At 47.6% G+C, this 26,393-nt stretch overlaps 1 protein-coding gene across 1 annotated transcript in view; it reads left to right on the top strand.

The window, feature by feature from the left end:
* Nucleotides 1–26,393, top strand: part of BAHCC1 (BAH domain and coiled-coil containing 1) — a gene marked incomplete in the record, with an annotated part of 167,156 nt that overhangs the window by 84,825 nt on the left and 55,938 nt on the right. Inside the window, 14 exon segments of the mRNA XM_077458706.1 lie at nt 14,315–14,413; nt 20,627–20,715; nt 20,717–20,736; nt 20,738–20,993; nt 20,996–21,239; nt 21,242–21,364; nt 21,367–21,437; nt 21,439–21,933; nt 21,935–22,087; nt 22,089–22,245; nt 22,248–22,315; nt 22,317–22,362; nt 24,709–24,814; nt 25,269–25,465. Coding sequence (XP_077314832.1) covers nt 14,315–14,413; nt 20,627–20,715; nt 20,717–20,736; nt 20,738–20,993; nt 20,996–21,239; nt 21,242–21,364; nt 21,367–21,437; nt 21,439–21,933; nt 21,935–22,087; nt 22,089–22,245; nt 22,248–22,315; nt 22,317–22,362; nt 24,709–24,814; nt 25,269–25,465 — 2,124 coding nt within the window.

The raw sequence follows: 26,393 nt of genomic DNA, 5'->3' as shown, positions 1-26,393 counted from the left end.
CACCCGTCGCATGGGCCCCTTAGAAAGGTGGCCGCCCCGTCGCATGGGCCCCTTAGAAAGGTGGCCGCCCCGTCGCATGGGCCCCTTAGAAAGGTGGCCGCCCCGTCGCATGGGCCCCTTAGAAAGGTGGCCGTCCCGTCGCATGGGCCCCTTAGAAAGGTGGCCGCCCCGTCGCCTGGGCCCCTTAGAAAGGTGGCCGCCCCGTCGCATGCGCCCCTGGTAGAAAGTACAGGCAGGCGTTCAGACACACATTGCTCAGTCACAGTCGCCATCAGGAAGCTGGTCCAGTGAAATGTCGAGTCGATTGGGGCAAATAGAATCTCAGCACAGCATTAAAAACCTGCCAGGGACTCCGACACTGTCCTGCTCCATTTAAAAGTAATGGGGAAAAATAAATTTTTTTTGTTTTGACGAACAATTAGATATTTTACATTTCTGAGAAGCTCATTTGAATGCCATATCGCGCATTAAAAAAACAAAAAAATTGTCTGAATGCTTTTGCTGACTAATAGCGATTATTAAATTCCTCGCACGGGATTCCTGCATTCCCCAAAATTAATAGCGATTCCATTTTTCACGTTTCCTCCGCTTTTTTTTTCCCCTTTTTGTAACAGTCGCTCAGGATTTGCTAGGCCCAGGAGCGCGGCGTTGTGGAATCTCTGCGATTTATGTCTCGCTCTCGGCTGTTCGGCGTTTTGTTTTGTATTGTGCAACAGCTACTCGTGTTTGACCTGAGCGCATTGTGTCTAAATCTTGTATCCGTCTCCTCGTCTTCTTTGTACGCTCCTTCCACGGACAGTTTCTCCCCCCCCCCCCCTTGCATGCTCAGCGTAGGACTGGGGGGGGGGGGGGGGTAGCCTTGGCTTGAATCGAGCCAGTTGGCATCTTTTCAGACTAGCAGCCGGGCATGGTGCCAAGGCTTGCAGCCAATATCACCTCCGATCTCACTTTCTTTAACTCTGCATGTTTCTGTCTCTCGGTGATTGAACTAATTTGGGAAGATTTGGGGAACGGCGGAGAAATAAGAGGGCCGACCCTTAACCATTTATTTGCCTTTTTTTTTTGTCTGTTGGCTATAAAGACATTATAAATTTAAATTATCACTTCTATCTGATCCTTGGTTTACGCTTGCGTTGTGGTTGACTTTTTGCGTCTTTATTATGTTTGTTGACCGTCTAGAATGTAGAGAGTTTAGCGTTTTTGTTTTTTTTGTAATTTCTAATACTTGTTGGCAATGTCCTTAAATGCCCCGCTCAGACCTCCTTCCCGGGCAGCCCGGCTTACCACCTGTTTTCTAGGTTGGCCCGTCTGCTCTGTTTACACTTGCCGACCCCAATTGCCTACTAACGCGCAGCGGCCAACTGTTTTATTAAGGGTCCAAGTAGCGGTAGCCTGAGTGCTGTTTGATTTCCTTTAACCTGCCTTAAGTTTGGACTGAACCTTTTTACATGCTCTTCACTGGAGGCCAACGGTTGTGCAAAGCTGGTCTTGCCAAGACTGGGCCATGGTGTCCTCAAGGCTGTCCACCGTTATCCAAAGCTGGTCTTTCTTGCTTAAAGAAGCCAGTTCATGGTGTCCTCAAGCCCAGTCCATGATACTGAGGGGCTGGTAGCTTCAGAGCTTCTTTGAAGGCCAGACCACGGATATCCAAAGCTGGTCTTTATCGCTTAAAGAAGCCAGTTCATGGTGTCCTCAAGGCCAGTCAATGATACTGAGGGGCTGGTAGCTTCAGAGCTTCTTAGAAGGCCAGACCACGGATATACAAAGCTGGTCTTTATCGCTTAAAGAAGCCAGTTCATGGTGTCCTCAAGGCCAGTCAATGATACTGAGGGGCTGGTAGCTTCAGAGCTTCTTAGAAGGCCGGTCCAAAGCTGGTCTTTATTGCTTAAAGAAGCCAGTTCATGGTGTCCTCAAGCCCAGTCCGTGATACTGAGGCGCTGGTAGCTTCAGAGCTTCTCTGAAGGCCAGACCACGGATATCCAAAGATGGTCTTTATCGCTTAAAGAAGCCAGTTCATGGTGTCCTCAAGGCCAGTCCATGATGGTGAGGGCTGGTAGCTTCAGAGCTGCTTAGAAGCTCAGGGGGGAAAAAATGGTAATTGTAAGGACATTTTTATAAAGATGGGGTGCAAAGACCTCAGCTGCATTGTAGAGGGTCACACCAAGACTGTAATGGTCATATATGTGTGTATTTGGCTTTTATTAGTCTTGGCTTATAGAGGCCAATGGTTATCCGAATTCAGTTTCGCGTGACGAAAGCCAATTCATGATGGTAGCTACAGAGCACTGGGCAAAATGGGAAATCGGAAGGGCATTTATTACAAGCCACGAAGACCTCTGTTGCATTGTAGAGGGTCACATCTAGAATGTAATGGTTGTGTATGTCTGAGTTTTTGTCTTTCTTACCTGCCTCAAGAGCATTTGGTTTCCAAGTTGGGACTGGACCTTTATGCAGCCTTCACTGGAGAAGGGTGATTATTCGAAATTTAGTCGTCTTTACTTAGAGAAAAACCAATCCATGATGCTGAGAGCTGGTAGCTTTAAACCTTCTCGAACATGTAGGGGAAACGGGTTATCAGAACTTTTTTCATTCTTCCTTTTTTTTTTTTTTTTTTTTTTTTTTTTTTTTTATACAAATCCCTCTATAGAGGGAACTGTTGTTGTCACCCAGACTAGACTTGACTGCTTTTGAAATGAGAAGCATGCTGCATTTATGGCAGGATCAACTTGCATTTCCTGTCCTTTGCTGAAAAATTCTCGCCCCCCCCCCCCCCCCTGGGTTCCCATCTTCTCGCCCCCCCCTCCTTGGTTCTCGTCTTCCCCCCCCCTCCTTGGTTCCAGTCTTCTCCATTCTTTCCCCCCCCCCTCCTCTGTTCCCGTCTTCTCGTCGCCCCCCACCTTTTTGGGCCCCCCTCTCCTGGGACCCCCTACTCTCCTGGTTGCCACCTTCTGCCCCCCCCCCCCCCCCCGTCTATCCCCTCTGCCCTCATTAGGAAATCTTCCAGCTTATTTCCCCCCACAGCAGTTCTTGGTGGACTGTGCCTTTTAGGGAAGGAGCGGCGCTCTGTTTTGTCCCCCACCTGCGTTCCATTACAAGGCATAACATTGGGATTTTTTTGGAAGGATGAGCAATCCCAGTTTTTATTATTTTTTTATTTTGGTGTCTGTGTTCATATCCTGCAGCTCCATTCCTCCCACCTCTTTCACACACCCTTCGCAGGCTCGTAGAGTTACAGATCAGCCCTCACATCTGCTGCGAATCCGTTCCCAGCGAGCGCTTCCTGCCGCCCGGCCTTCCACGCCACCCGGCGCTGCCAGCCAAACTGGCAGGGGATTTTTTTTTTTCTCCCTTTCTTTTAACCCTGTCGAGTTTTTGACCTAAAAGTCTTGTAAGCTCCGTGCCAGCTGCCTGATTAAAGGGCAGCGCTTCCCCAGCCTCGCGCACAATTGGATATGCACGTGCCGGCTGGAGACGTGTGGCTGCCCGCTTCCTCTTTTGTCACCGGCGCTGTTACACAATGACCGTTTGTATCTCCGCCAGCCGTTAAAGGGACCACCATAAAGTTTATCAAAATCCAACTGCAGTCACACTATAAATATATGCTCAAAATATATATTTTCTGTGTATTGTGTGTTTTTTTTTATTTTTTTTTGTACATTTTATATTGGGTTTTGTATTTCCATTAGGGAAATTTTCCCTCATTTCCTGTCCCTGTGACACCTGTGAGTAATTGAGGATGTGGTTGTCACCTGCACATGGGCTCCAGCAGACTTTTTCTTCCCAAAAGTCCGGCAGTCTAAGTGGACACACCCTTCCCCAGCCGTGATGTACTTACTTGAACAGTTCCAGTGCCCCCCCCCCCATTGGGCCTGGACTATGGTTTTACTGTTAGGCGGAGATCCGGGTTCTTTAAGTGCCGGGAACATCCATCGCCTGCAACATTTACATAAATTATTATTCTGTGCTTTTGAGGGATACACTGAACCACTCCGTCAGCCCCGCCCCTTTCCTGAGGGAGGGCTCCACCCATTCGTCTTGTCATGGTGATCATGTAACCGGTATGGGAGGTGTAAGGAGCCTGGAGCACTCTGGGGAAATGCGCCCAAACACGGCGAGAATGTGCAAACTCCCCGTGTAACCAAGAATTCCGTCCAATCCTGATGGAGAGCGATAGCGAAATGCGTCGAGCGACCGCTTGGGTCTCCATGCGTCGGACTCTTCCTGAGCGCACGGCTCCTCATAGTACAGAGGCCTGAAACAGCCTCATGTTTTATTCAAATTTTCTATTATTGGGATGATAAAAATAATAATTGGTCATGTGACGTCATTGGTGGTCGGCGGGTTATGTCAGACCTTCCTTGCCTCCAGCGCGGCGGGAGTTAACGGCGTCTGCAGCCAGAAGGATGTTGGGGGTGTGTCGGAGGTCGGTGGGAAGAAGCGCCCTGGCAGATGTTGCGGAGCCCACGGACAGATGTTGTTGACACTGAGTCTGCGATAAGCGATCCCAGCTTTGCTCATCTGTGACCGGGTTGGGTTTTGGAACTCCGGAACAACAATTTGTGTGCTCAGAAACCGGGTGGGGCGAAGCGCAGCCCCAACCGTGAATAAAGTGCCCCTCCCCCATCCCCCACACCCATCCCCCATGACTTCAATAAAATCCTCACTTTCACTTTTTTTCTAAGGAGAGAGATTTTGATCTTTTGAATTTTAATTAATATTTTTTTTTTTTTTTTTACGGGATGATAAATCCTCCTCCATCCCCAGTGGGATATCTTCCAAAAAAACTCCATCTTAAAATTCTAATTGGAGAAAGGCTTTTACCCTTTCCTGAAGCCCTGTGAAAAACCTGCTGAATCCTTTTTTTTTTTTTTTTTTTTTCCTCTTAGGATTGTGTTACTTTGTATCCTAGAGCAGCGGTCCCCAAACTACGGCCCCCGGGGCCAGACCTGGCCCGCTGCAAGATTTTAGTCATCCCTCTGATGTAAGGGGGAACTCTGATGGGGACCCTGATGTGTGGGGGGTTTGATGGGGGTCTCTGATGTAAGAGGTGCTCCGATGGGCCCTGATAGTGTGCGGGAACTCTGACAGGGGCCAAAATGTAAGGGGGCACACAGATGGGGACCCCTGATGCAAGAGAGGGGCACTGATGAGGATCCTGATATGAGGGGGCTCTGATGGGGCTCTTATGTAAGGGGGGCTCTGGTGATGTAAGGGTACCTTGATGTGTGGGGTTTGATGGGGGTGGGGGGGGGGGGGCTCTGATGGGGACCCTGATGCAAGGGTGTTCTCTGATGGGGACCCTGATGCAAGGGGGTTCTCTGATGGGACCCTGATGCCTGGTGGAGTCTCTGATGGGGACCCTGATGCCTGGTGGAGTCTCTGATGGGGACCCTGATGCCTGTCGGAGTCTCTGATGGGGACCCTGATGCCTGTCGGAGTCTCTGATGGGGACCCTGATGCCTGTCGGAGTCTCTGATGGTGGACCCTGATGCCTGTCGGAGTCTCTGATGGTGGACCCTGATGCCTGTCGGAGTCTCTGATGGTGGACCCTGATGCCTGTCGGAGTCTCTGATGGTGGACCCTGATGCCTGTCGGAGTCTCTGATGGTGGACCCTGATGCCTGTCGGAGTCTCTGATGGCGGACCCTGATGCCTGTCGGAGTCTCTGATGGCGGACCCTGATGCCTGTCGGAGTCTCTGATGGGGGACCCTGATGCCTGGCGGAGTCTCTGATGGGGACCCCGGATGCAAGGGGGGAGGCTCTGATGTGGTGTGTTTTTTTTTTTTTTTTTTTTTGTCTCCTCTGTTTTATTATCTGTTGATCCTGCCAGCAATGTTTTTCCTCTTCCTGTAACGTGACAACGCTGTTTGTTGGCGGTGAAGTTGCGCAGTAGCGTTGTCACCCTGCAGGTAGGACAGGTTTCGATGGCCATGTAGATATCAATGGAATTTGAATAAAAATGTTTTCATCAGCTACACAATAATTTTGGGGGGGGGGGGGCGATCCAGTATGAGTAAAGCGGAATGCTGTGAGCCGCCCTCCTCCCTTGGCGGGTTCTAAGGTTGGTCCGTCCCAGTGATAGTGGAACAGCTAGAGAGTGTGTTTTTTTTTTTTTTTTTGTTACTACACGGTGGCATGACGCAGACAGGAAAAGATGGCCGCCGCTCTTGGCTCCTGACCCAGGCCACGCGCCCTCTGGCAGCGAAGGTGTCCAACAAGCATTGTGTGTCTGGGTGCCAGTGTGTTCCCCTCCCTCCCTCGCCCTATGTATTTATAAACCAGGAATCTGCCTGAGTGGCACCCCGCCTCCCCCTCCCGGGATCTCCTGTGGGGCTGGGTGTCAAGGAATACCTGGCGCTACCTTTCATCTCTCTGCCAAAACAGCCGCCAGTCTCAAGCACTCACTTTGTGTTCTTCAGCCATCGCCGGGCTGGATTGCATCCTTGGCTCCTTCTCATTTAACCTCCTCGCTGCTGCGGAGAGGCCGCCGGGCCTTCAGTCGCCTGACATTAAACATTGTTTGTTTTTTTATTCTTTAAAGTGCATTTCCAGCTTTTGCAGTCGAATTGGCGTAACCGCTTTCTGTTCCTGACCGCGTCCCAATCACATCGCCCGGCCTACAGAAAAATGATCGAAAAAAATTGCTGCTCACCTCTTACTGCAAACCAGCAAAAATCCTACCCAGCTCTTGGAATGTCAAGGTGGGGCGGGGGCTGGGGAAGTTTGCCATAATTAACCCTGTCTGTACTGTGCTGGCCAATCTTCATTATCAGTTGTACGCTCAATGTGTCGCACATGGTCGTCTGGCCTAAACGAACGGTTAGAGGTCTCAAGGCTTGAGCGATGCAATGAAGCTGGCTTCACACCTCGGACAGAGGCGGCTCGCAAAAGGGGGTCCGGTGCGCCCTCTTCTCAATTTGAGGGATGAATCGGCCCGGATTTTATGCCTGGATTCGGCCCGGAAACGGAAGCGAAAGATGCACAGCGTTCCTCTGCAGCAGTGGAGATATGTGAACCGGCTCCTCAGGGAGCTGGTCACAATCTCCTGTCGTGTGAATTGAATGCGGAGAAACCCACATCCAATTCGCATGTGAACCCAGCCTGAAGGTTCAATGCACTTCAAGGCGCTGCATTGTCCATAATATGGAAACATTGCAACAATAGAAGCTGCATATAGAGTCCTGTGTGTAATCCTGCTACAGGGTAACCACTAAAAAATGAGGGAAAATTAAATAATATTTTTAAAAAATCTCTATATTTTGTTTTCATCGATCAACTATGTTTACCAATGTGTTTCCACACAATTAAAAATAACACACACATACATAGACTACTTGAAGACCAGAGATTTTCTAGAACTTTTTGCCTAAAAGTTTTACATTTTAGTATTTATTTTTATTTTTTTTGCTAGAAACTTAATTGGAATTTCCCAAACGTATATATAATTTTAAAATGTTTTTTTAATTTTATTTTTTTCTCCAGGATCTCTTCCCAAAATGGGTGTGTATGTATATGTATGTATGTATGTATGTATGTATATGTTATATATATATATATATATATATATATATATATATATATATATATATATATATATATATATTATATATATATATATATATATATATATATATATATATATATATATATATATATATATATATAAAAATTCTTTTTATTTGGAAGAGACCCTGGAGAAGAAAATTGCAATATTTGTGCAGTGGTCTTTCAAATGCAATTTTCTTGGGGGGAAAAAATGCACTTGAATTTTTATTTTTTTTTTGGATGTTGCGCTTTAAAATTGCACCTAATTGTGGAATGGCGACAAATTACGTTACTTTAAAAATCTCCATAGGTGATGCTTTCAATTTTTAATTTTTTTGCAGGTTACCAGATTAGCGTTACTGAGGAGGTCCTGTAGTAGAATTATTGCTCTTGCTCTAACGATTGTAGCGATACCTCACATGTGTGGTTTGAACACCATTTACATATGCTTGTGCGGTTTGCGTATGTGTTGGCAGAAGCGTGTGAGCGGAGGGATGGAGCCGCTCCTAAATTTTTTTTTTTTTTTTATTTATTTTTTTTCTTCACTTTCACTCATTTTTTTTTTTTTTTTTTTTTTTTTTTTTTTTTACACTGTCCTTTTATTTTATTTTTTAATCACTTTTATTCCTATTGCAGGGAATGTAAACATCCCTTATAATCGAAATAATACTGACCGGTTCTCTTTATTGAGAGATTTGGGGGTTAAAAAGACCCCAAATCTTTGCTTTTACCTTTTTTTTTAAAAGGTTTTAAACTACTCTGCCCACACCACAGGGTGACAACGCTGATGTGTAATTTCACTGCGGAGTAGGCAGCGTTGTCGCCCTGTTACAGGAAGTGGCGAAATGGTGGATCCACCGGCAGGATCAACGGGACTTTAAGGTGGCTGTGACTGAGCCAACTGCGCCCACGGTCAGGTGAGCGTTCACCTGGCAAGGGGCGGGGGGGGCAGCACTATGGAAGGATAATGATGGGCAAGTGGCATCAGCAATGGAGATCTTGATACTAAAAATGTGAGCATGCGTGGCTCGTTCCCGCCTGTGGCCTTGATGTATTGGAAGTGAGCAAGGAGGCTCCAGGATTTGGCCTTATTTTTGAAAGGGGGGCAACAATGATGGTCTAATTTTTATTATTCTAGTCATCGCCCCCCCCTCCCGCTCACTCATCAGCTGTGCCCTCCCCCGCCATCCTTCATGCCTCTGTGCTGATTATCCATCCCCCTCCCCCCCCCCCCCCCTCCTGTCTTCAGGCCTTGAAAAAAAAAATTTTTTAATTAAACTTCCAAACAATCAAAATTCCTTAACTGTCCCCCCAGGTAACCCTTTACTGGCTGGGCCGGCGCAGAGCTGAGAAGTGGCGCTTCGGGGTTCTGATTAAAGCCATAAACACTCGTCGCAGTAATTGCGGTGTGATTAAAAATGAAGTATGACGCGGGGGAAAAAAAAATGTGGATGAAATCTCCTCGGGCCGCACGGGATCGCGGGAGTCGGGATGTTCATGGCGATCGCGGCCCTGTGCTTGGTGGTTCCTCATTATTATTATTATTAGTGAGGAGGTGACGTCATCGCTCTGATCACTGATTTATGCTTTCTGTTTGTATATGTTTATGTAATTTGTGTTTTTTTTTTTTATGTTTATGTACTTATTTGTGTTTTTATATTCATATGTTTATTTATAAATGGTCAGCATTAAGCAGCAGCGTCCTTTACTGGACTGTCAGAAAACTTATTTTGTATCAGAAAAATTACCCCCCTTCTTAAAGAGGACCTGTCAGTAAGGTCACAATATGCAGAACAGAATCATCAGAAAAGTTCCACCTTTTAACATAAAATAAAAAAAACGTCCCTGAGCTCCAGTCAGTGTCTTTCCCTAGATTAATATTAGTCTGCTGCAGGCAGGAGGGAGCATTCCCGCAGTCTCCCCTCTTCCCAGTGACTTTTCCTAAGCTAAGATGATGTCCTCAGTCTGCTGGCAGGAGGAAGCATTTCCTCAGACTCCCCTCCCCCAGTAGCATGCCTAAGCTAAGATGATGTCATCAGTCTGAGGAAAGGCTTCCTCCTGCCTGCAGCAGACTGATGACAGCATCTTAGCTTAGGCATGCCACTGGGGGAGGGGGAGACTGAGGAAATGCTTCCTGCCTGCAGCAGACTGATGACAGCATCTTAGCTTAGGCATGCCACTGGGGGAGGGGGAGACTGAGGAAATGCTTCCTCCTGCCTGCAGCAGTCTCCACTCCCCCAGTGGCATGCCTAAGCTAAGATGATGTCATCAGTCTGCAGGCAGGAGGAAGCATTCCCTCAGTCTCCTCCCAAAAAAACTAATTGAAACACGTTTTTTATTGCGTTCAGTCTGTTTTCCATTTGTTGCCATTGGCTATTATGTAACATAATTTAAATCATCAGGACTACAATAAATCGTTATCCTTTTATTATGACCCAAAGATCAAATAATTAAGGGGGATATGTATATATATGTGTGTGTGTGTGTGTGTGTATATGTATATGTATGTGTGTGTGTATGTATGTGTGTGTATATATATATATATATATATATATATATATATATATATATATATATATATATATATATATATGTGTGTATATATATATATATATATATATATATATATATATATATATATATATATATATATTTATATTATGTGTATGTATGTTTAATTTTTAATGGTTGTTTAGCTCTCTAATATTTTACTTGTGATAACTATACCCTTTTGTTTTATAGCCCTGATGAAGGGGTATTTTTCCTGAAATGTGTTGGCATGTGATGTAGCTAATCAAAATATTTTAGACTTTCTCAGCCATCCTCGTTGGCTCTCTTTTTGTATTTTTTGATTGACTTATTGGGTCCCTATTGGAGGAAGTCCTTGCTTGGTGTCAGCAGTGGTTCTCAACCAACGGGCTGCTGGGCTTTTGCCACCCTCTTCTTGGGACTCCAGGAAGCTGCAGATCCCCTAACCTTACTACACTTCTTCCCAGCTCCTGTAGTGCCCTCAACTTCCAATAACCACCTGCAGTGCCCCTCCAACCCACATTGGTCTCCCCCCCAGAAGACCTTAGTTCCTGCACCTCGGTGTGCCCTAGTCCTTTTACTGTCTCCTTAGTGCTCTCCTACCTTGAACGGCGCCCCCCCCCCCTTAGTGTCCCGTGTGGTGGCGTCCCCTAGTGCTTTTCAGCCTCCCAGGCTCATGGAATGACCCCCAACTCCTCCCAGAAACCTTATCCACCACATCTGCTGCAAAGTCCCCTATCCCCCTTAGAACACCCCCCCACCCCCCCCCCCCCCCCCCCCACTCATTATTCTAAATAAGAATTCAGGTCAATCCCAGATACTTTTTTTGGCTTGTTCATTTGAACGGATCAGGGAGTGGAAATATGGTACAGCAAGAATGTAATGAAAGCTACTTTATGGTAAACGTTCCTATAAGAGCTGGAGATTGTTCTGATGAGAGATGGGGGTGGGGGGGGGGATGTTCTCCCCTATGGCTGTAACCGTCCAGATGTGGCTGCGGATGGCCTTGCCCCTCGAGTCTTTCCATGTGTGTCCAATGACTTCAGCACGATCGGAATTTATCGCTGCCAGACATTAAATATTGCTGCTCACGTCGACTGTAAATTTATAAGTCTGCTTATTGATCCTGCGGAATAATTGCAGAGAGATCGAGTGAAAGTGTCTCCTAAGATATGCACGGCGCGTTTCACCGGGAGATTGGATCAGCAGCGCGGCGGGCGCTCGGGGACTGACGCTTAGCAACGGCTCCGCTGCTCCGAGACCTTTAAAGGGCAAGCGCGCTTTCTGCAGCAGTTTTTTTTTATTTTTTCATTCCAATCCTATTCTGATGCTTTTCTGAGCGCCCGTCTACCATTGATTGAGTGATCTCTTCCCGAAGAGCGACGGGCTCCAGAAATTGGGGGCTGTGTGTCGGTAGTGCACAGTGCAGCTCACAGCAGCCTCAGAGGGTGAAATCCCATACGATGTATGTCATTTTAAAGGGTTACTCCACCTAACGGTGATATTTTCGTTATAGGTGGAACCTGGTGGGTGTAGTCAGCTGCTAGCTTCTTATATCTGGGATCCTCCAATAGGGTTTCTTTACTTCATTCATATGTTCCCGCCCATGTTTTTCAGCACCTCCTGATGCATGCTGTGATAAAAATAATTCAACAGGGATCGGTGGGAACCCTCATAATGGGCACAGCAGGTGTACAGACCTGGGAACTCAGCACAGGGATGGTGGGAAACCCTCATAATGGGCACAGCGGGTGTACAGACCTGGGAACTCAGCACAGGGATGGTGGGAACCCCTCATAATGGGCACAGCGGGTGTACAGACCTCGGGAACTCAGCACAGGGATGGTGGGAACCCCTCATAATGGGCACAGCGGGTGTACAGACCCAGGAACTCAGCACAGGGATGGTGGGAACCCCTCATAATGGGCACAGCGGGTGTACAGACCCGGGAACTCAGCACAGGATGGTGGGAACCCCTCATAATGGGCACAGCGGGTGTACAGACCCAGGAACTCAGCACAGGGATGGTGGGAACCCCTCATAATGGGCACAGCGGGTGTACAGACCCGCAAACTCAGCACACAGGGATGGTGGGAACCCCTCATAATGGGCACAGCGGGTGTACAGACCCAGGAACTCAGCACAGGGATGGTGGGAACCCCTCATAATGGGCACAGCGGGTGTACAGACCCGGGAACTCAGCACAGGGGATGGTGGAAACCCCTCATAATGGGCACAGCGGGTGTACAGACCCGGAACTCAGCACAGGGATGGTGGGAACTCCTCATAATGGGCACAGCAGGTATACAGACCTGAGAATGCAGCACAGGGATGGTGGGAACCCCTCATAATGGGCACAGCGGGTGTACAGACCCAGGAACTCAGCACAGGGATGGTGGAACCCCTCATAATGGGCACAGCGGGTGTAAAGACCCGCGAACTCAGCACAGGGATGGTGGGAAACCCTCAATAATGGGCACAGCGGGTGTACAGACCCAGGTACTCAGCACAGGATGGTGGGAACCCCTCATAATGGGCACAGCGGGTGTACAGACCCCGGAACTCAGCACAGGGATGGTGGGAACCCCTCATAATGGGCACAGCGGGTGTACAGACCCCGGAACTCAGCACAGGGGATGGTGGGAACCCCTCATAATGGGCACAGCGGGTGTACAGACCCCGGAACTCAGCACAGGATGGTGGGAACCCCTCATAATGGGCACAGCGGGTGTACAGACCCGCCAACTCAGCACAGGGATGGTGGGAACTCCTAATGGGCACAGCGGGTGTACAGACCCGAGAACTCAGCACAGGGATGGTGGGAACTCCTAATGGGCACAGCAGGTGTACAGACCCATGAACTCAGCACAGGGATGGTGGGAACTCCTCATAATGGGCACAGTGGGTGTACAGACCCGGCAACTCAGCACAGGGGATAGTGGGAACCCCTCATAATGGGCACAGCGGGTGTACAGACCCCGGAACTCAGCACAGGGATGGTGGGAACCCCTCATAATGGGCACAGCGGGTGTACAGACCTGAGATCTCGGGGATCTCTGATGAGAGAAGGCCAGGTAGTTTATCTCAAGCATCTTCCTCATCAGTCTTGCCGGTCTGGCCCTTTTTAATATTAGAATGGTCTCCTGTTGCCCTGGTTGACCATTGTCTGTCTGGGTAGGAGTCTCTCCTCTCTCTGTGTGGGGTGGGGGGGGGGGGGGGGGGGTGGGGGAAAGAATCTCCTTGACCCGAGCCGCAATATTTGTCTCTTGGAGGAGATTGGGAAAAGAGCAGACCTGGTAAATTCTTCCAGCTGTGTCTCCCTTTTTTTAATTGTTTCTTGTTAAAAGACTTTTACTAGCTTTTGATTTAAGTAAACATCAGTCAGTAAATTCCAGCCCCCTCCCCACGTGTAACCTTCTACTGACCCCCCCAGGGCTCCTCCACCGCTGTGCTGGCCTTCTATGGACCCTTTATAGGTGTACAAGCCCTCGCCCAGCCCCCACCCTAGAATCTCCTAGCCAGTTAGATCAAGGCATTGGACTGGGATTTTCCTTTTTGGTGGGGGGGGGGGGGCCGGGGGTGGTTTGAGTTTTTTGAGAAATCCCAAACATCGCCTTCCGTTGAATCAGCGCAGCACCTTTGGAGAATGCCATTTGCCTGGCTGTCTGTAGTTTCAGCGCTTTCTGAGCAGCGATTTAAGGAAAGGGTCGGGGACTTTTGAGAATTTCTTGCACACAGGACAGCCCACTGAAATGGGAGCTGCGGTACACGGGAACGCACATGTGCTCAATCGCACCCTAGACTAAAGAACCATATTAACAATTTCAGATTAATAACTATGTAACTATTATGTTTTAGTTTGGATGTGGGGGGGAGTGGCTAAATACAAATGACCAGATCTACTGGAGCAGATCCTGTACGTATTCTACCAGCCCGCCCATATCGCTGACAGAGGAGGCGTGGGCGCACACAGGTCCTAAAATGTAAAATTCTTCTTTGTGTAGGTGTAATGAATAAAATGATGGGAGCTCCACAAATCAAGTCTATCCAATTAATTATTTTTTTTCCTCACATCAAGAAGCTAAAGACAACATGTTTCAGGGGCTCACCCCACTTCATCAGGGCTTTAAAAGAAGCAGATAAATGAGCAATAGAGCCGTGGGAGCCAAATAACATTCTTATTAAATAACAAAAAACAAACAAAAAAATCTTTCCTAATGTTTGTCTCTTTGCCTTCCAGGTTATCCCCGGTTCTCCACTTTCCTACCCATGAGCCACTTGGACCACGGGAACGGCAATGTTCTGTACGGACAGCACCGCTTCTACGAATCCCAAAAAGGCAAGTCTTGTGGGGGAAGTCGTTGGAGGGGGCGAAGGGCGGTGGGGTGCAGTTTATCGAACAGGAGAGAGCTCCTAGTTGTGTTTTTAATCCATTTTACAGTTTTTTTTTTTTTATTTATTTTTTTTTATAGGATTTGCTAAATTTTGCGTGTTTATTTGTTTTTGTTCCTTTTTTGCATTTTTTATTTTATTTGTTTTTCTGTCCTATTTTGCTTTCTGTCCTTTGTTTTTAAGATCGGAGAGGAAGTTCTTGATGTGCAAAATGAGTGGTAGTTGTTGTAGCAAGACGAAGAGGAATATTTTGGCTCAACCTTGGGATGATCTTTAAACGTACCCCCCCCCCCCCGTCCGTCTATAGCCACCCCACTATTATCCAGACCACCATGGGGGTTTGGTAATACAGATTGCTGCACTGATTTGCACCCACATTGGTATTTAGACACAAGATGTTGGCATTACCCCCTGTTGCCTCTAGATGGCACCACCTAAAGAAAAACTCATCAGCCAGAGAAATGCTTTGGGTTGCAGGGGATTTCTCCACTTGGAACCATGCTCTTTGCCTTTTACAATAAAGCTGAAGGCTGGTTGACGGACACGAAATGCAGCACGGATTTCCCATACTGCCATTCACACTGCAGACCTCTTGACGGGGGCCCAACTGTCTTATTCATCCCCTTTTTTTCTTTGAGTTGTCACGGTGACAGGAAATAATTTTAAATAAAACTTTTTCGTCTTCTGCTATAACACCGACATTGTGATGTCATCACTGGGTCTCTGTGCTTCTCTAGGCAATGCAGGCAGATCATGTCTGGTGGGAGGGGCTGGCGGGGGGGGGGGGGCTGTACATGGCTTCCTGAAAACATCACAGTACCCGGCCTCAGTACTCGTCTCACAAGGCTGACGCAAGCAGTGGGGTGGCTTTCGGAGAGTTATGCAAATATCAAAATGCCTTGAAGGGGGGTTGACAGTCCCTGGAGGAGTGGACGTTCCTAGGTAGGTTGAATTCACCTAGGTATCGCCCAATATATGATGCTGAGCCTCCCTTGATTGCCAAAACAGGAATCCAATGAATGAAAAGGGCAAGGCCAGGGGGGTAGTCAGCCTGGGGAGGAAAGTGCTAGATGATGCTGGTTGTCCTCCAGCCAGGAAATGAGATCGGCTCCATCTGAGAGGTTTTCCTTCCTCCTATAGCGAAAGTTCATCTTGTGATTGGATGCTGATGTCGTCACCCCCCCCCCCCCCCCCCCGCACAGTCCTGACACCCGTTATCTCTTATCTCTGTATTGGGTTATTTTCTGTCTTTTTATTATCTCCCAGCATTCCCTCCCTTTTTTCTTTTTTTTTCTTTTTTTTTTTGACCCGTTTTTGGCACCCAAAAAACACATCCTGGCAGCGTCTATGCGAAATCTTTGGCGGCGTCAGGAAAATCTGACACAGCGGGGAGTTTTTTGGTCTTTAAATAAACGAAGAAGAAAAAGCGTGAAAGTGCGAAAAACGACTCAGAATAACCCGGGAACGGCACCGGGCAGGAGGGGGGGGGGTGGTGGGGGGGCACTGACGTCTTTGGCAGTTCTGGGACTAGTTATGGAACGACAACAAAGCCCAACTCTCCTCGTTTAACCCCTTGCTGATCGCATATGGTGGTGGTAAAAGGGCGGGCTTTACCGACACATCCTGGCCAATCCTGACATTTCTCTCCTACATGTAAAAATGATATAGATAGATAGATAGTGGTCGTTGCAATTTGGCATGTTCGCATTGGGCTCTAGATGACCTTGTCCTGGCGCTGGTAACTGGGCGGGACCGGCTCCTGATCATGTGACCCACTGGAACAGCCAATCGCATGATCACCGGTTCTTCCTGCCCCTTATAGGAAGCTTATGGTAAAGCTATGTTCTCACTTTGTGTGTGTCGGGAACGTACACGCTTTCCCAACACACAAACGCGTAGCCCTTTAACAGACGCGCAAAGTTAATGCTTCATGGCACCCACTATGTATCTGGTCGTGTGTTTTTTTGCATGTGCGAGCACGGTGCCACGGCACGATTTTGCAAAATAGTCAGTGACTTCTATTGCACGTTTCTTGCGCGTAGGGCTGCCCCTACACACGATGCACAGAAAACGCACACGCCACGGGCCACCGCAACATGCACTACGGGTGTAGAGCGCACTTCATCGGGAGTCTGCCGGGAACTGGGCGCATGCTGTGGTTAGTTTGGTGCCCGTTGCCAAGTAGTCAGTGGTGAAAGTCTTCTGTTTTTGTCAACTCGGGCACTCCTGCAGTGGTCGGTCTCCCGTGTCGCTTCCTGATGTCAGGATGACAATTGAGCGCGGCCTTCTCCGACCTGAATTTTGCGTTAATCCTAAAAAAATAAAATAAAATGCACCCCCCCCCCCCCCAAGCAAGTGAACTGCTACGCATCCAATCGGTCTCTTGTTGGTGTTGGACTCTCTGGGGAGGCGATTCAAGACGGGAAGACGACTTTCTAAATCTGGAGATGAAGAACGCCGTATTCATACTTTTGTATCCATATATAGTCTAACGGGTTGGCAACGCGCCCCCCTTCCATCGCCCATGCCAACCCAATACCCGTCTGTCTCCCTCCTGACTCCGGGATTTCCATTTGTCTCCATTAAATGTCGTATTTTTGACTGTCGGAGACAAACAGGTGGTGTGACACCCCCCCCCCCCACCCCCAGTGAAATCCAAGCAGTGGGTGACCCCCCCCCCCCCCCCCCCGGCGGCTGGTTTCTGGGAGACGCTGAGCCGACTCCGCCCCCTGCGCTGCTGCACTGACAGAGACCTCCGCTAATGGCCTCTCAGCTTTCACAATATTGTGGCTTTGATCTAATCCGTGGAAGTGGCAAAGTGCTCTGCTGCACCCCGCGCACCGATTTCCCCTCCCCCCTTTCATGTGTGACAAACAAATCCAAAAGAGGAAATAAACAGACAGAAAAAACAAACCGAATCCTAAAGAAACAGATTTACGCTGGACGAACACGTGCAGATTTTTATTTATTTTTTCATTTTTCAAAACGTTTGTTCCATTTTCTAAGGTTGTTGTCACACTGGAGCGTAGCGATTTATTTTATTTTAATTAAGGCTCCATTGACAGCTGATCGCGGGTGGAATCGCCACAATAATTCCACCCGTGACTTCACAACGCCTCAAAAAGCGGGAAATGGTTTACTTCTAACGGCACCCCAATCGTGCCACGATTTTATTTATTTTTTGCTGCAAATCGCGGCGCGTCATGCTTTCGCCCCAAACCAAAGCTCGTGTTTCCTTTTTTTTTTGTGAGCGTCAAGTGTTGAACTTTTGCAGCGCTATTTTTACTGCGTGACAACCGCGGCACGGTTCGGCGGTGCCATTAAGAATTAATGACTTTGCCAAACGTGTCCCGCGTTTTTGCAGCGTTTTGGAATCGCTGCGACTTCCGCTCCGTGAATTTCAAATCGCTGTTAAAACGCGGGGGCATGTTTGCGACTAATCTACGAATTACTTGCAACTAATGGCGTCACAATGGCGCTGCGGTTGCAAGGTAAAACGTGCTGCAATTGCGGAGAATCGCAGAGGCGCTGTCGCCCAAAAAACTAAGCTCATGTTCCTTTTTGTGCAACAAGCGTCACGTGTTGTGATTTGCAGTGCGCAGCAAAATCGCGGCGTGATTGGGGTGCCATTAAGGAGTAAGGGCATCGCAAACGTGGCCTTTCAGCGATCTGGAATCACAGCGATTTTGGTGTGAATGGCGCCTAAAGCGTGTTTGCAGCTTTTTACAAGCATTTTTTTTAATTGTTAAATTAGAAGCGTATTACAAGTTTTTTAAGAGCTTCAGGCGTTTTTTGCTCAGCTCAATAGAAAGCACCGGGGCGGGGGGGGGGGGGGAGAGGAAATTGGGGGTGGAGAGCTGCTACTTGAACAGAGAACTCTCCTCGTAAATCGCTCAAGTCAAGCGTTTCTATTGAAGTCTATGGAGCCAAAAAAACGCTTGTAATCGGCCGAAAAGGAAGCTCATTTGAGTGACGGGCATTTCGTTTCAAGTGACAAAACGCTCAGATGGGAACAGTAGCCAATGAAATGAATGGGATTTTGCTTATTGAACATTTTGGTGCGTCAAGTTTCACGCAGAAAATCGATTGGGTGTGAATGAGAAAATCTGAAGGGGGGGCGGCGGGGCCAGGTGGGTTGTTTCCCGCCCCCCCTCCCCAAATATGTACTACCAGCCACCACTGGACCAGACCCGCTCTATTTATTTTATGGTTGAACTAGATGGTCTTGTGTCTTTTTTTTTTTTTTTTTTTATTTAATTTTTTTCAACCTGATTAACTATTTTTCTCCTGTTTTTACCATTTAAAAACCAAAAGTGAAAGTAAATTTCACATTTTTTGGTTGTCACCAGATGAGGAACAAAGGGAAATCTTCCAATGGGGACACCAGTTCTGGGATTTCCTCACTTTGGGGGAATTTGCGCTCTAAATCTTCCAGTGAGGACACTAGTCCAGGGATTTCTCTACAATGTACTTAATAAATACAATGTATCCCTTTACTATCATTTCTAGGTGCTTGTGTTTGTTTGTTTTTTTTTTTTTTTTTTTTTTTTTATTTATTGGTAATGTGACCCATTATAAAAAAAAAAAAAAAAAAAAAAACTTAATAAAATAGTAATAATAAAATACAAATATACTAAATTAAAAATGTGGCCATCTATATGGCATATAACCTAATGCAATGCAGAGCAGGAAGGGCTAAATTGATATAATTTTTGGAAAAAAATAATTCTCAGGATTCCATTCGGCATCACACGGGATCTGCTGATGAAGATGCAATGTTTCAGCTGATCGATCTCCTTCCCTTCCGCAGATCTCCTCCTGACCGAATCTCACGGATAAAGATGGGCCGCCATCCTAATTTTGGCTTCACCGCCTAGATAGTCATTGACCTGGAAAAAAGCATGTTGTCAGCAAAGTCCTTCCTGCTTAGTGCAGAGATGGAGAGAGCGGCCTTCACTGGAAGCTCCCAGAATTCTGTCCTCCAAGCAGAGATGTCTTCTGAATAGGGGGGAGGGAGGGGCCTTTGTGCAAAAGCACTACTGTTAATGGCAGTGAAAGTTAACAGCTCACCTGCACCATCCATAAAAAATGACCTCCCCTCCTCCAACACCATCATCATAAACAATGACCCCCCCCCTTTACACCATCGTCCATAAACGGTGACCTCCCCCTACCACCACTGGTGCGCAACCTGTGGCCCTCCAGCTATTTGCGAACTACAAGTCCCATCATACCTCTGCCTTTGGGAGTCAACCTTGCAACTGTCAGCCTTGCAATGCCTCATGGGATTTGTAGTTCTGAAACAGCTGGAGGACCACAGGTTGAACACCCATGCCCTACACCATCATCCATAAACAATGACCCCCCCCTCCCCCCACAGCATTATCCATAAACAATGACCTCCCCCCCTACAGCATCATCCATAAACAGTGACCTCCCCCTACACCCCCCTACAGCATTATCCATAAACAATGACTCCCCACACCATCATACATAAACAATAACTACCACCCCCCCCCCCCCCCTTCGACACCATCATCCCTAAACTGTGGCACCCCCACCCCCCAACACCATCATCCATAAATAATGACCTCCCACCATCATCCATAATGACCTCCCCCCCTACACCCTCCTACACCATCATCTATAAACCATCTGAATTTCAGGGAAGAGAAGAAAATAGAATAGAATATAACCATCTTTTGAAATTCAAGTTTCAAATAGAATTTTTTTTAATTCAAATAAAATAGAAAAGAATAGAATACAATAGAATATATCCACCTTCCTAAATTCACATTATAAATCAAAATAAATTTGAAATGGAATAGAATAAACAATAGAATATTATCTTCCGGAATTCAAATAGAATAAATTCAAATAGAAATAATTTTAAATAGAGAGGAATAAAATCGAAAAAACAATAGAATAAAATGAAATGAAGGATATAACCATCTTCCAAAAATTCGATCTACAAATAGAATATATTCGATATCGAATGGAGTTCGAAGAATGGTTTCGAACTCCAAATTAAACTAATTCCGAAAACAAATTTACGGAAATAAACAAATACTTTTGGTGATCATGTAGAAAAGTTCAGTCCTTGTTCTATCTAATGTTCCAATCATTTCCTGTATGTAATCATTTTCTTTCTTCATTCCAGATAACTTCTATTTGCGGAACCTTCCCCCACAACCCACGCTCCTCTCTGCCAACCACAACTTCCCCAGCATCGCCCGGGCTGCCCCGGGCCCACCCCATTGGCTCATGCAGCGGACAGAGAGAACAGCCACCTCCAGAAGGGTGCAAAGGACAATGAGCGATATATGGGGGGCTCGGACATGAACAAAGAGAAGGTGGGCAAAGGGGACTTGAAAGATCGGCACCTGGAGGAGGAAGGCAAGGAAAGGCATAAGGCAGTGATGCCCATGACCATGGACAGCCACTGCAAGGAGGACATGCATCAGAGGGGATCGTGTGACAACCGGACCAAGCATTTAAACTCTTGCCTGATGACCTCAAAGGTGCTAAAACGGGGGACCCCAGCAAAGCGTTGTTGTCGAGCTGCACCGTTGGGGCGGGGATGCCTCGCCAAGGTAGCCAGAATCGATGTGCCAAAGAAGTTATGAGGTCCGACCGGTCGTATCCCCAACACGAGCCTCAGCAACCTTACAGCGAGTGCCTAGAGAGGAGGCAAATGCTTCACCATTCTGTGTCCTACACTGTCCCATCCAGTCTCCCCAGCATTCCTGCCCCGCTTAACACCTCCACCAGCTCCTTCCCTGTCTGCAGCTTCATTCCAACTCGGACGTTGTGTGCTCCCTGCAGGATAAGTCCGGCAGGGAGCTCAAGATGGGCAGGCCCACGTTCGTGCCTTCCGTGGGGCACTTCACCGACAAAAGCCGCCTTTTCAGGTGACCCCAGAGGGCTGCCATTTAGACAGAGGGGGGGAGGGAAAGGACAAGGGGCACGAAAATGAACACTGACCACCACCACCCCCCCTCTTCCGGGTCTTACACAAACACGTTCTCCCACCTTAAAGCCGAGGTGGCCAAAGGGGAGAGGAGGCCGGAGTGGCCGCAGAACACAGCCGTCAGGATCAAAAATTTCGAGTTCCTAAATAGCGGAGGTTCGGAGGCCGCTATGCAGAGGAGCATTGAGAAGGCTGCGTACTTGGAGATGCCGGCTTCACAAGACTGTCCTCGCCCCAATAACCAGGATTCCCACTGCATTAAAACTAGCCAGTCCTTCTGCACTTTAGACCGGCCCACCAAGGACTCCCAGGTGCACGGCCACCAAAAAGTGGCCCGGATCCGGCACCAGCAGCACCGGCCGTCTGATGGGGAGCAACAGGGAGGCAACCAAGAAGGCAAGAGGAAAACCATCGACCTCGCCTCCTTGGGCTACAACGGACCTCACCTGTCGCCGTGGACGGAGCCATCCATTTCCATCGGTGAAGACCGGAAGAACTTCTTACCTGGATCCCTTCAGCACAAGTTTACAGCAAGCTGCGCTAATGACTCCCGGTCCTTCTCTGCCCCAGGAGATGCAGGGGCCCACAGACGAGGTGTCTGCCATGAAAAACCTGCTGAAATACAGCAACCAAGCACTTATCGTGGGGCAGGCGGACGCCTTTTGTGGGTTTGGGGAACATGAAGACCAGCTGCTCTCATCAAGAAAACAAGTTCCACGGCAACAACAAGTGCCAGCCCGAGCAAGAAAGGATGGATTGTGCCAGGAGCCGGGAGAATGAGACCTCTCACGGGGAAGGAGAAGTCCGGCAGCGCCAGTTGGCATCGCTGTGGCTGTAGCACGGCAGAAAGACACCAGTGGCCGTCACGAGTCTGCTTATGGGCACGGGGTCAAGTCGACAAAACAGGAATAACATGGGGCAGAAAGGTGTGTATTGAATACTCATGATTATCTTTTTTTTTTTGGTGGGAATCCCAAGAATGTTTGTAGTGACCTCAGCAACATTGTATCAGAATCTCATTATTAAACACGCCACACGCTCCGTTTCGTCACTAGATGACGTGGACAGCACATGTGCCGATACAGTCACTGTGGTGTTGTACCTGGAACTATCCAGGCACCATCATGTGTGAAGTTACTCAGCCACAGCTCATGGAACCCCTAGAAACCTCTGAAGGAACCCCAAGTGAAAATTGCTGGTTCAAGGTGGTATAAGGTCACGTTTGAAGGTCATCTGTACCAGTGTCTTTCTGCCGCTGCTGCCGGAACCAGCATTTCTCAATAATGGTGCTATGCCACCCAGGGGTGCCGTTTGGACTTGTTAGGGGTGCCACACCTGTGTCCTGTAGTTATCCACAGCATCGTGAGTTTCCTTTGTGAAGGCCGGCTGGCCACCAGTACCATGTAAATGCATTAAGCTAATTCAGGGTGGGCGGTATTAAGGCTGCCCCAGCATTTAGAAGGGGATGGAAGTCTGCTTCTGTCTATACCCATTTAGCCTACTGCCATAGCCACTCTCTGGTGAAGACTGAAAGGAAGGTCCCTGAGGTAAAGGGGGCTGAGGACTTTAATGTGAATGGAGGGGGCTTATGATAAGACAGGGTACCTCCATTTTAGACGGTGGTGCTTCAAGATTTTACATGGGTTTTATAGAGTATCATGACTGTATAAAGTTTACGAAACACTGGCCTGGACCTCCTGGTGATTCCAAAATATGCAACTGGGCAAGGCTCCATTTTGTTGAAACTTTCTGAAATACCATTTTATATTTAGCATTGTTGCATTTCAAAAGAAAGTAGTAATCTGCAGCTAAAGAAGCAAAGCGCTGTAATAAATTGTGGTCTTCACTGATTCCAGAAGGTTGCCAAGAGTCTGTTGACATAACCAAAGCTGAGACCCCCACCTGTCTGTGCCATAGACATTGATCCATTATAAACAATATACAATATATCTAAGCCCTTGTACACACGGTCGGAGATTCCGACGGAATGTGCCCGATCGGACCGTATTGTCAGATTATCCGACTGTGTGTGGTCTCCATCGGACTGTCTCCGTCGGAATATCCGACGGACCAAGTTTTCCAACTTGTCTATAAAATTTTCCGACAACATGCTCCGATTGGACATACTCCGATCATGTGTAGCCTACGCCGACGGACAAAGTGCCACGCATGCTCAGATCAAATTCCTAGACCAAAGCTATTGGCTACTAGCCTGAACGTAGTCCCGTTGTAATGAAATAACGTCATCACATTATGTACAATCGGATTTTCCAACAACTTTGTCCGACCGTGTGTATGCAACAGTTTCGGACAAAATCCAACGGATTTGGTTGTCAGAATGTCCGACCGTGTGTACAAGGGCTTAGACTTCTATGATCTGCCTGTCTGCGCCTACCGCCATCAGTTGGCAAGTGCACCAATATATGAAAGCTTGGCATGACCTTTTTTTGGAAGAGGAGGTGGTAGATATGAGTGGTGCCAGCAGATACTACCATTGGGACCTCCTTTGGTCAGAAAGCGTAGACATAATAAGCAACTTTAATCCTCCATCCCCAAAGACTTGTGTACATCAATTCTTTATTCGGGGGCCCTTTCTCGCTATTCTGAAGGCAGCTCCACCAGTATGTATGTATGTATGTATGTGTCAGGTGGGTGATGCTTCGGTTGGCACATGGAAGTTTGGACCGCCAACCGTTTCGGGAGCCAGGGTGCCATGGCTATGTAGAGAAACCTGTTAAATCAGAATTTGCAGAGTGGATTTCATCGGCAGGAAGCATTGTGTGAGTGCGAGGAGGCGTGAGCGCTTCCCGTCTGATGTGTGAAGAGAGTGATGTCACCATGTGGTTTGGGGGAGCTGTGGAGGGGGGGTGTAGAAGTTGGCAAGGTAACAATATCCGGGGTTACCAGAAGCCGTTGGCTCGCTTATAACACATGGCTTTCATTAGAAAACCTCTGGGCCGCTCTCCCAGTGAGACACGGCTTCCAGCTGAAGGCTTCCTAGTCTAGCTGGCTGGTGAGACCTCTGAGTCAAAATATTAACCCTGTGGTGACCTCTAGGGGGGGATTAGTGGGTCTGATTTGATTAGAAGTAAAAAGAAATTGAGTGTATCATGTTATCTTCAGCAAGCAGAACCCGCTACTCATCATGGAAGGATAGCATGAGTGACTATATCTGGGTTCCACAGGTAGAAAATTAAAAACTTTTTTTTGCTGTTTTATATAAAACATAAAGTTGGTTCAATTTCTGGGCTGACACCATTGTATCTCGCCAGTAGGTTCTGGCCGACCCATGCATGTCATCGACCTGGATGCTGAAGAAGAACGGAGCCGCTTGTGCGATGAGAGGCTGGGTATCCCGGGAAGAGACCTCCTAATGCAGTAAGTGTTGTTAGACACGAAGATTGATGGTTCCGGACGCAGCGGTGATGAATTCTGATTGGCTGTAATGGGTTGCCGCTCTCCGCAGGTCACAAAGGTTGCTTGCTTGCCCTGCTGTTGCCCCAAACCTGCAGCTCAGCTGGCAAGTGTGATGGCGAGCAATGGGTGGTGAAGAGGGTCTACATACCCTTGTCCAAACTGCTCATGGCACAGATACATGAATGGAATAGCTACTCTGTTCCTGGGATAGCCTATGATCCGAAATCCTCATCATGACTTCCTGTCTTGTCGGGGGCTTCACGATTGCTGACTAAAGACTTTTTCTGCTTGGTTATGGTCAACGCTCATACTGGTTGCATTGCTTCCAAATATTATTGGCTCTTACCAAAGTGTGGCTATAGTCCTGACTCTCTACATTGTTTGTGCTGCACTAATTTCATCTCCTTCATTTTAGGGAAAACAAGGACCTGGTGGAATTTGCCAGGATTCATCCTTCTGGTGGCTGTCCGGGAGACCTAACGCCTCATCTTATGATAGCAGGAGGTGCAAGCCAACTAGGAGCCGATCCCACCCAACACACGCACCCCACCCACCCGCACTGGCTGCCCAGAACAAGGAGCCCCTCCATCTGGATGGGCGGACATTCTTATGGTAAGCATGATTGGTCTTCAGAATGATGGGGTCTTGCATAGCTTCTTGACCTTAATAGTATCCCGGGATTCCTTCTTTTTAAAAGACACGGACCCTGTGTGTGGGGGGTGGGGGTTTATAAATTATCTCCGTATTCTAGTGCTATGTTTCTATAAACTTTGCCAAAAATAAAAAAATGTAGTTTGATTATTGGTGTGATTTCTGGCCTAAGATCTCCACCTAACGACACTTCAGCATTGGTCTTCCTACTTCCTGCTCCTACTTCCTGCTCCTACTTCCTGCTCCTACTTCCTATTCCTCCTACTTCCTGCTACTACTTCCTATTCCTCCTACTTCCTGCTACTACTTCCTACTCCTACTTCCTATTCCTCCTACTTCTCACAAAGCTACCTCCTCCTCCTCCTTGCTACAGACCATAAGCTACACTTAGTTTCCTCACTCTTCACTACCCGACATCACTCAGAGAACCTGTACTACTGCTAGTAAAAGTCTTGCCCAAGATTAATCATGACAAGATGGTGGTTTCCTTCATTAGCTGCTTCTGTGCCCTTCTCCGACTTAGTTTGTTACTTGGGCTTGACTATGCCTGACATCATGATCAAGCTTTGCCAACTGCTGTTTCCATTTTCTTTTTCTTACTGGGGCCTGACTATCCCTGACATTGAGACCAAGCTGTGCCAACTGCCATTTCCAGTTCCTCCTTTTTTGGGGCCTGACAATCCCCGACGACATGAGCAAGCTGTGCCAGCAGCCATTTTTAATTCAATCTTTTTTTTTATTGAAAGAAACAAGGTGGAAAATGCAGTGACAGTGAATATCACCAACAGTAGTAATTAAGGACAGTACAACATATATGTATAGGGAGGTTACAAAAATATAGTATTGTATCGTTTTCATTATATATATATCAGAAAACAGCAGTTAGAGC

This window comes from Lithobates pipiens, unplaced genomic scaffold (assembly GCF_037356315.1).
Source record: "Lithobates pipiens isolate NorthernLeopardFrog02 unplaced genomic scaffold, aLitPip1_a1.2 Scaffold_28, whole genome shotgun sequence".
In the NCBI taxonomy this organism is placed as follows: domain Eukaryota; kingdom Metazoa; phylum Chordata; class Amphibia; order Anura; family Ranidae; genus Lithobates; species Lithobates pipiens.
The sequence above is the reverse complement of the archived record's forward strand: the minus strand, read 5'-3'. Positions and strand labels throughout refer to the sequence as shown.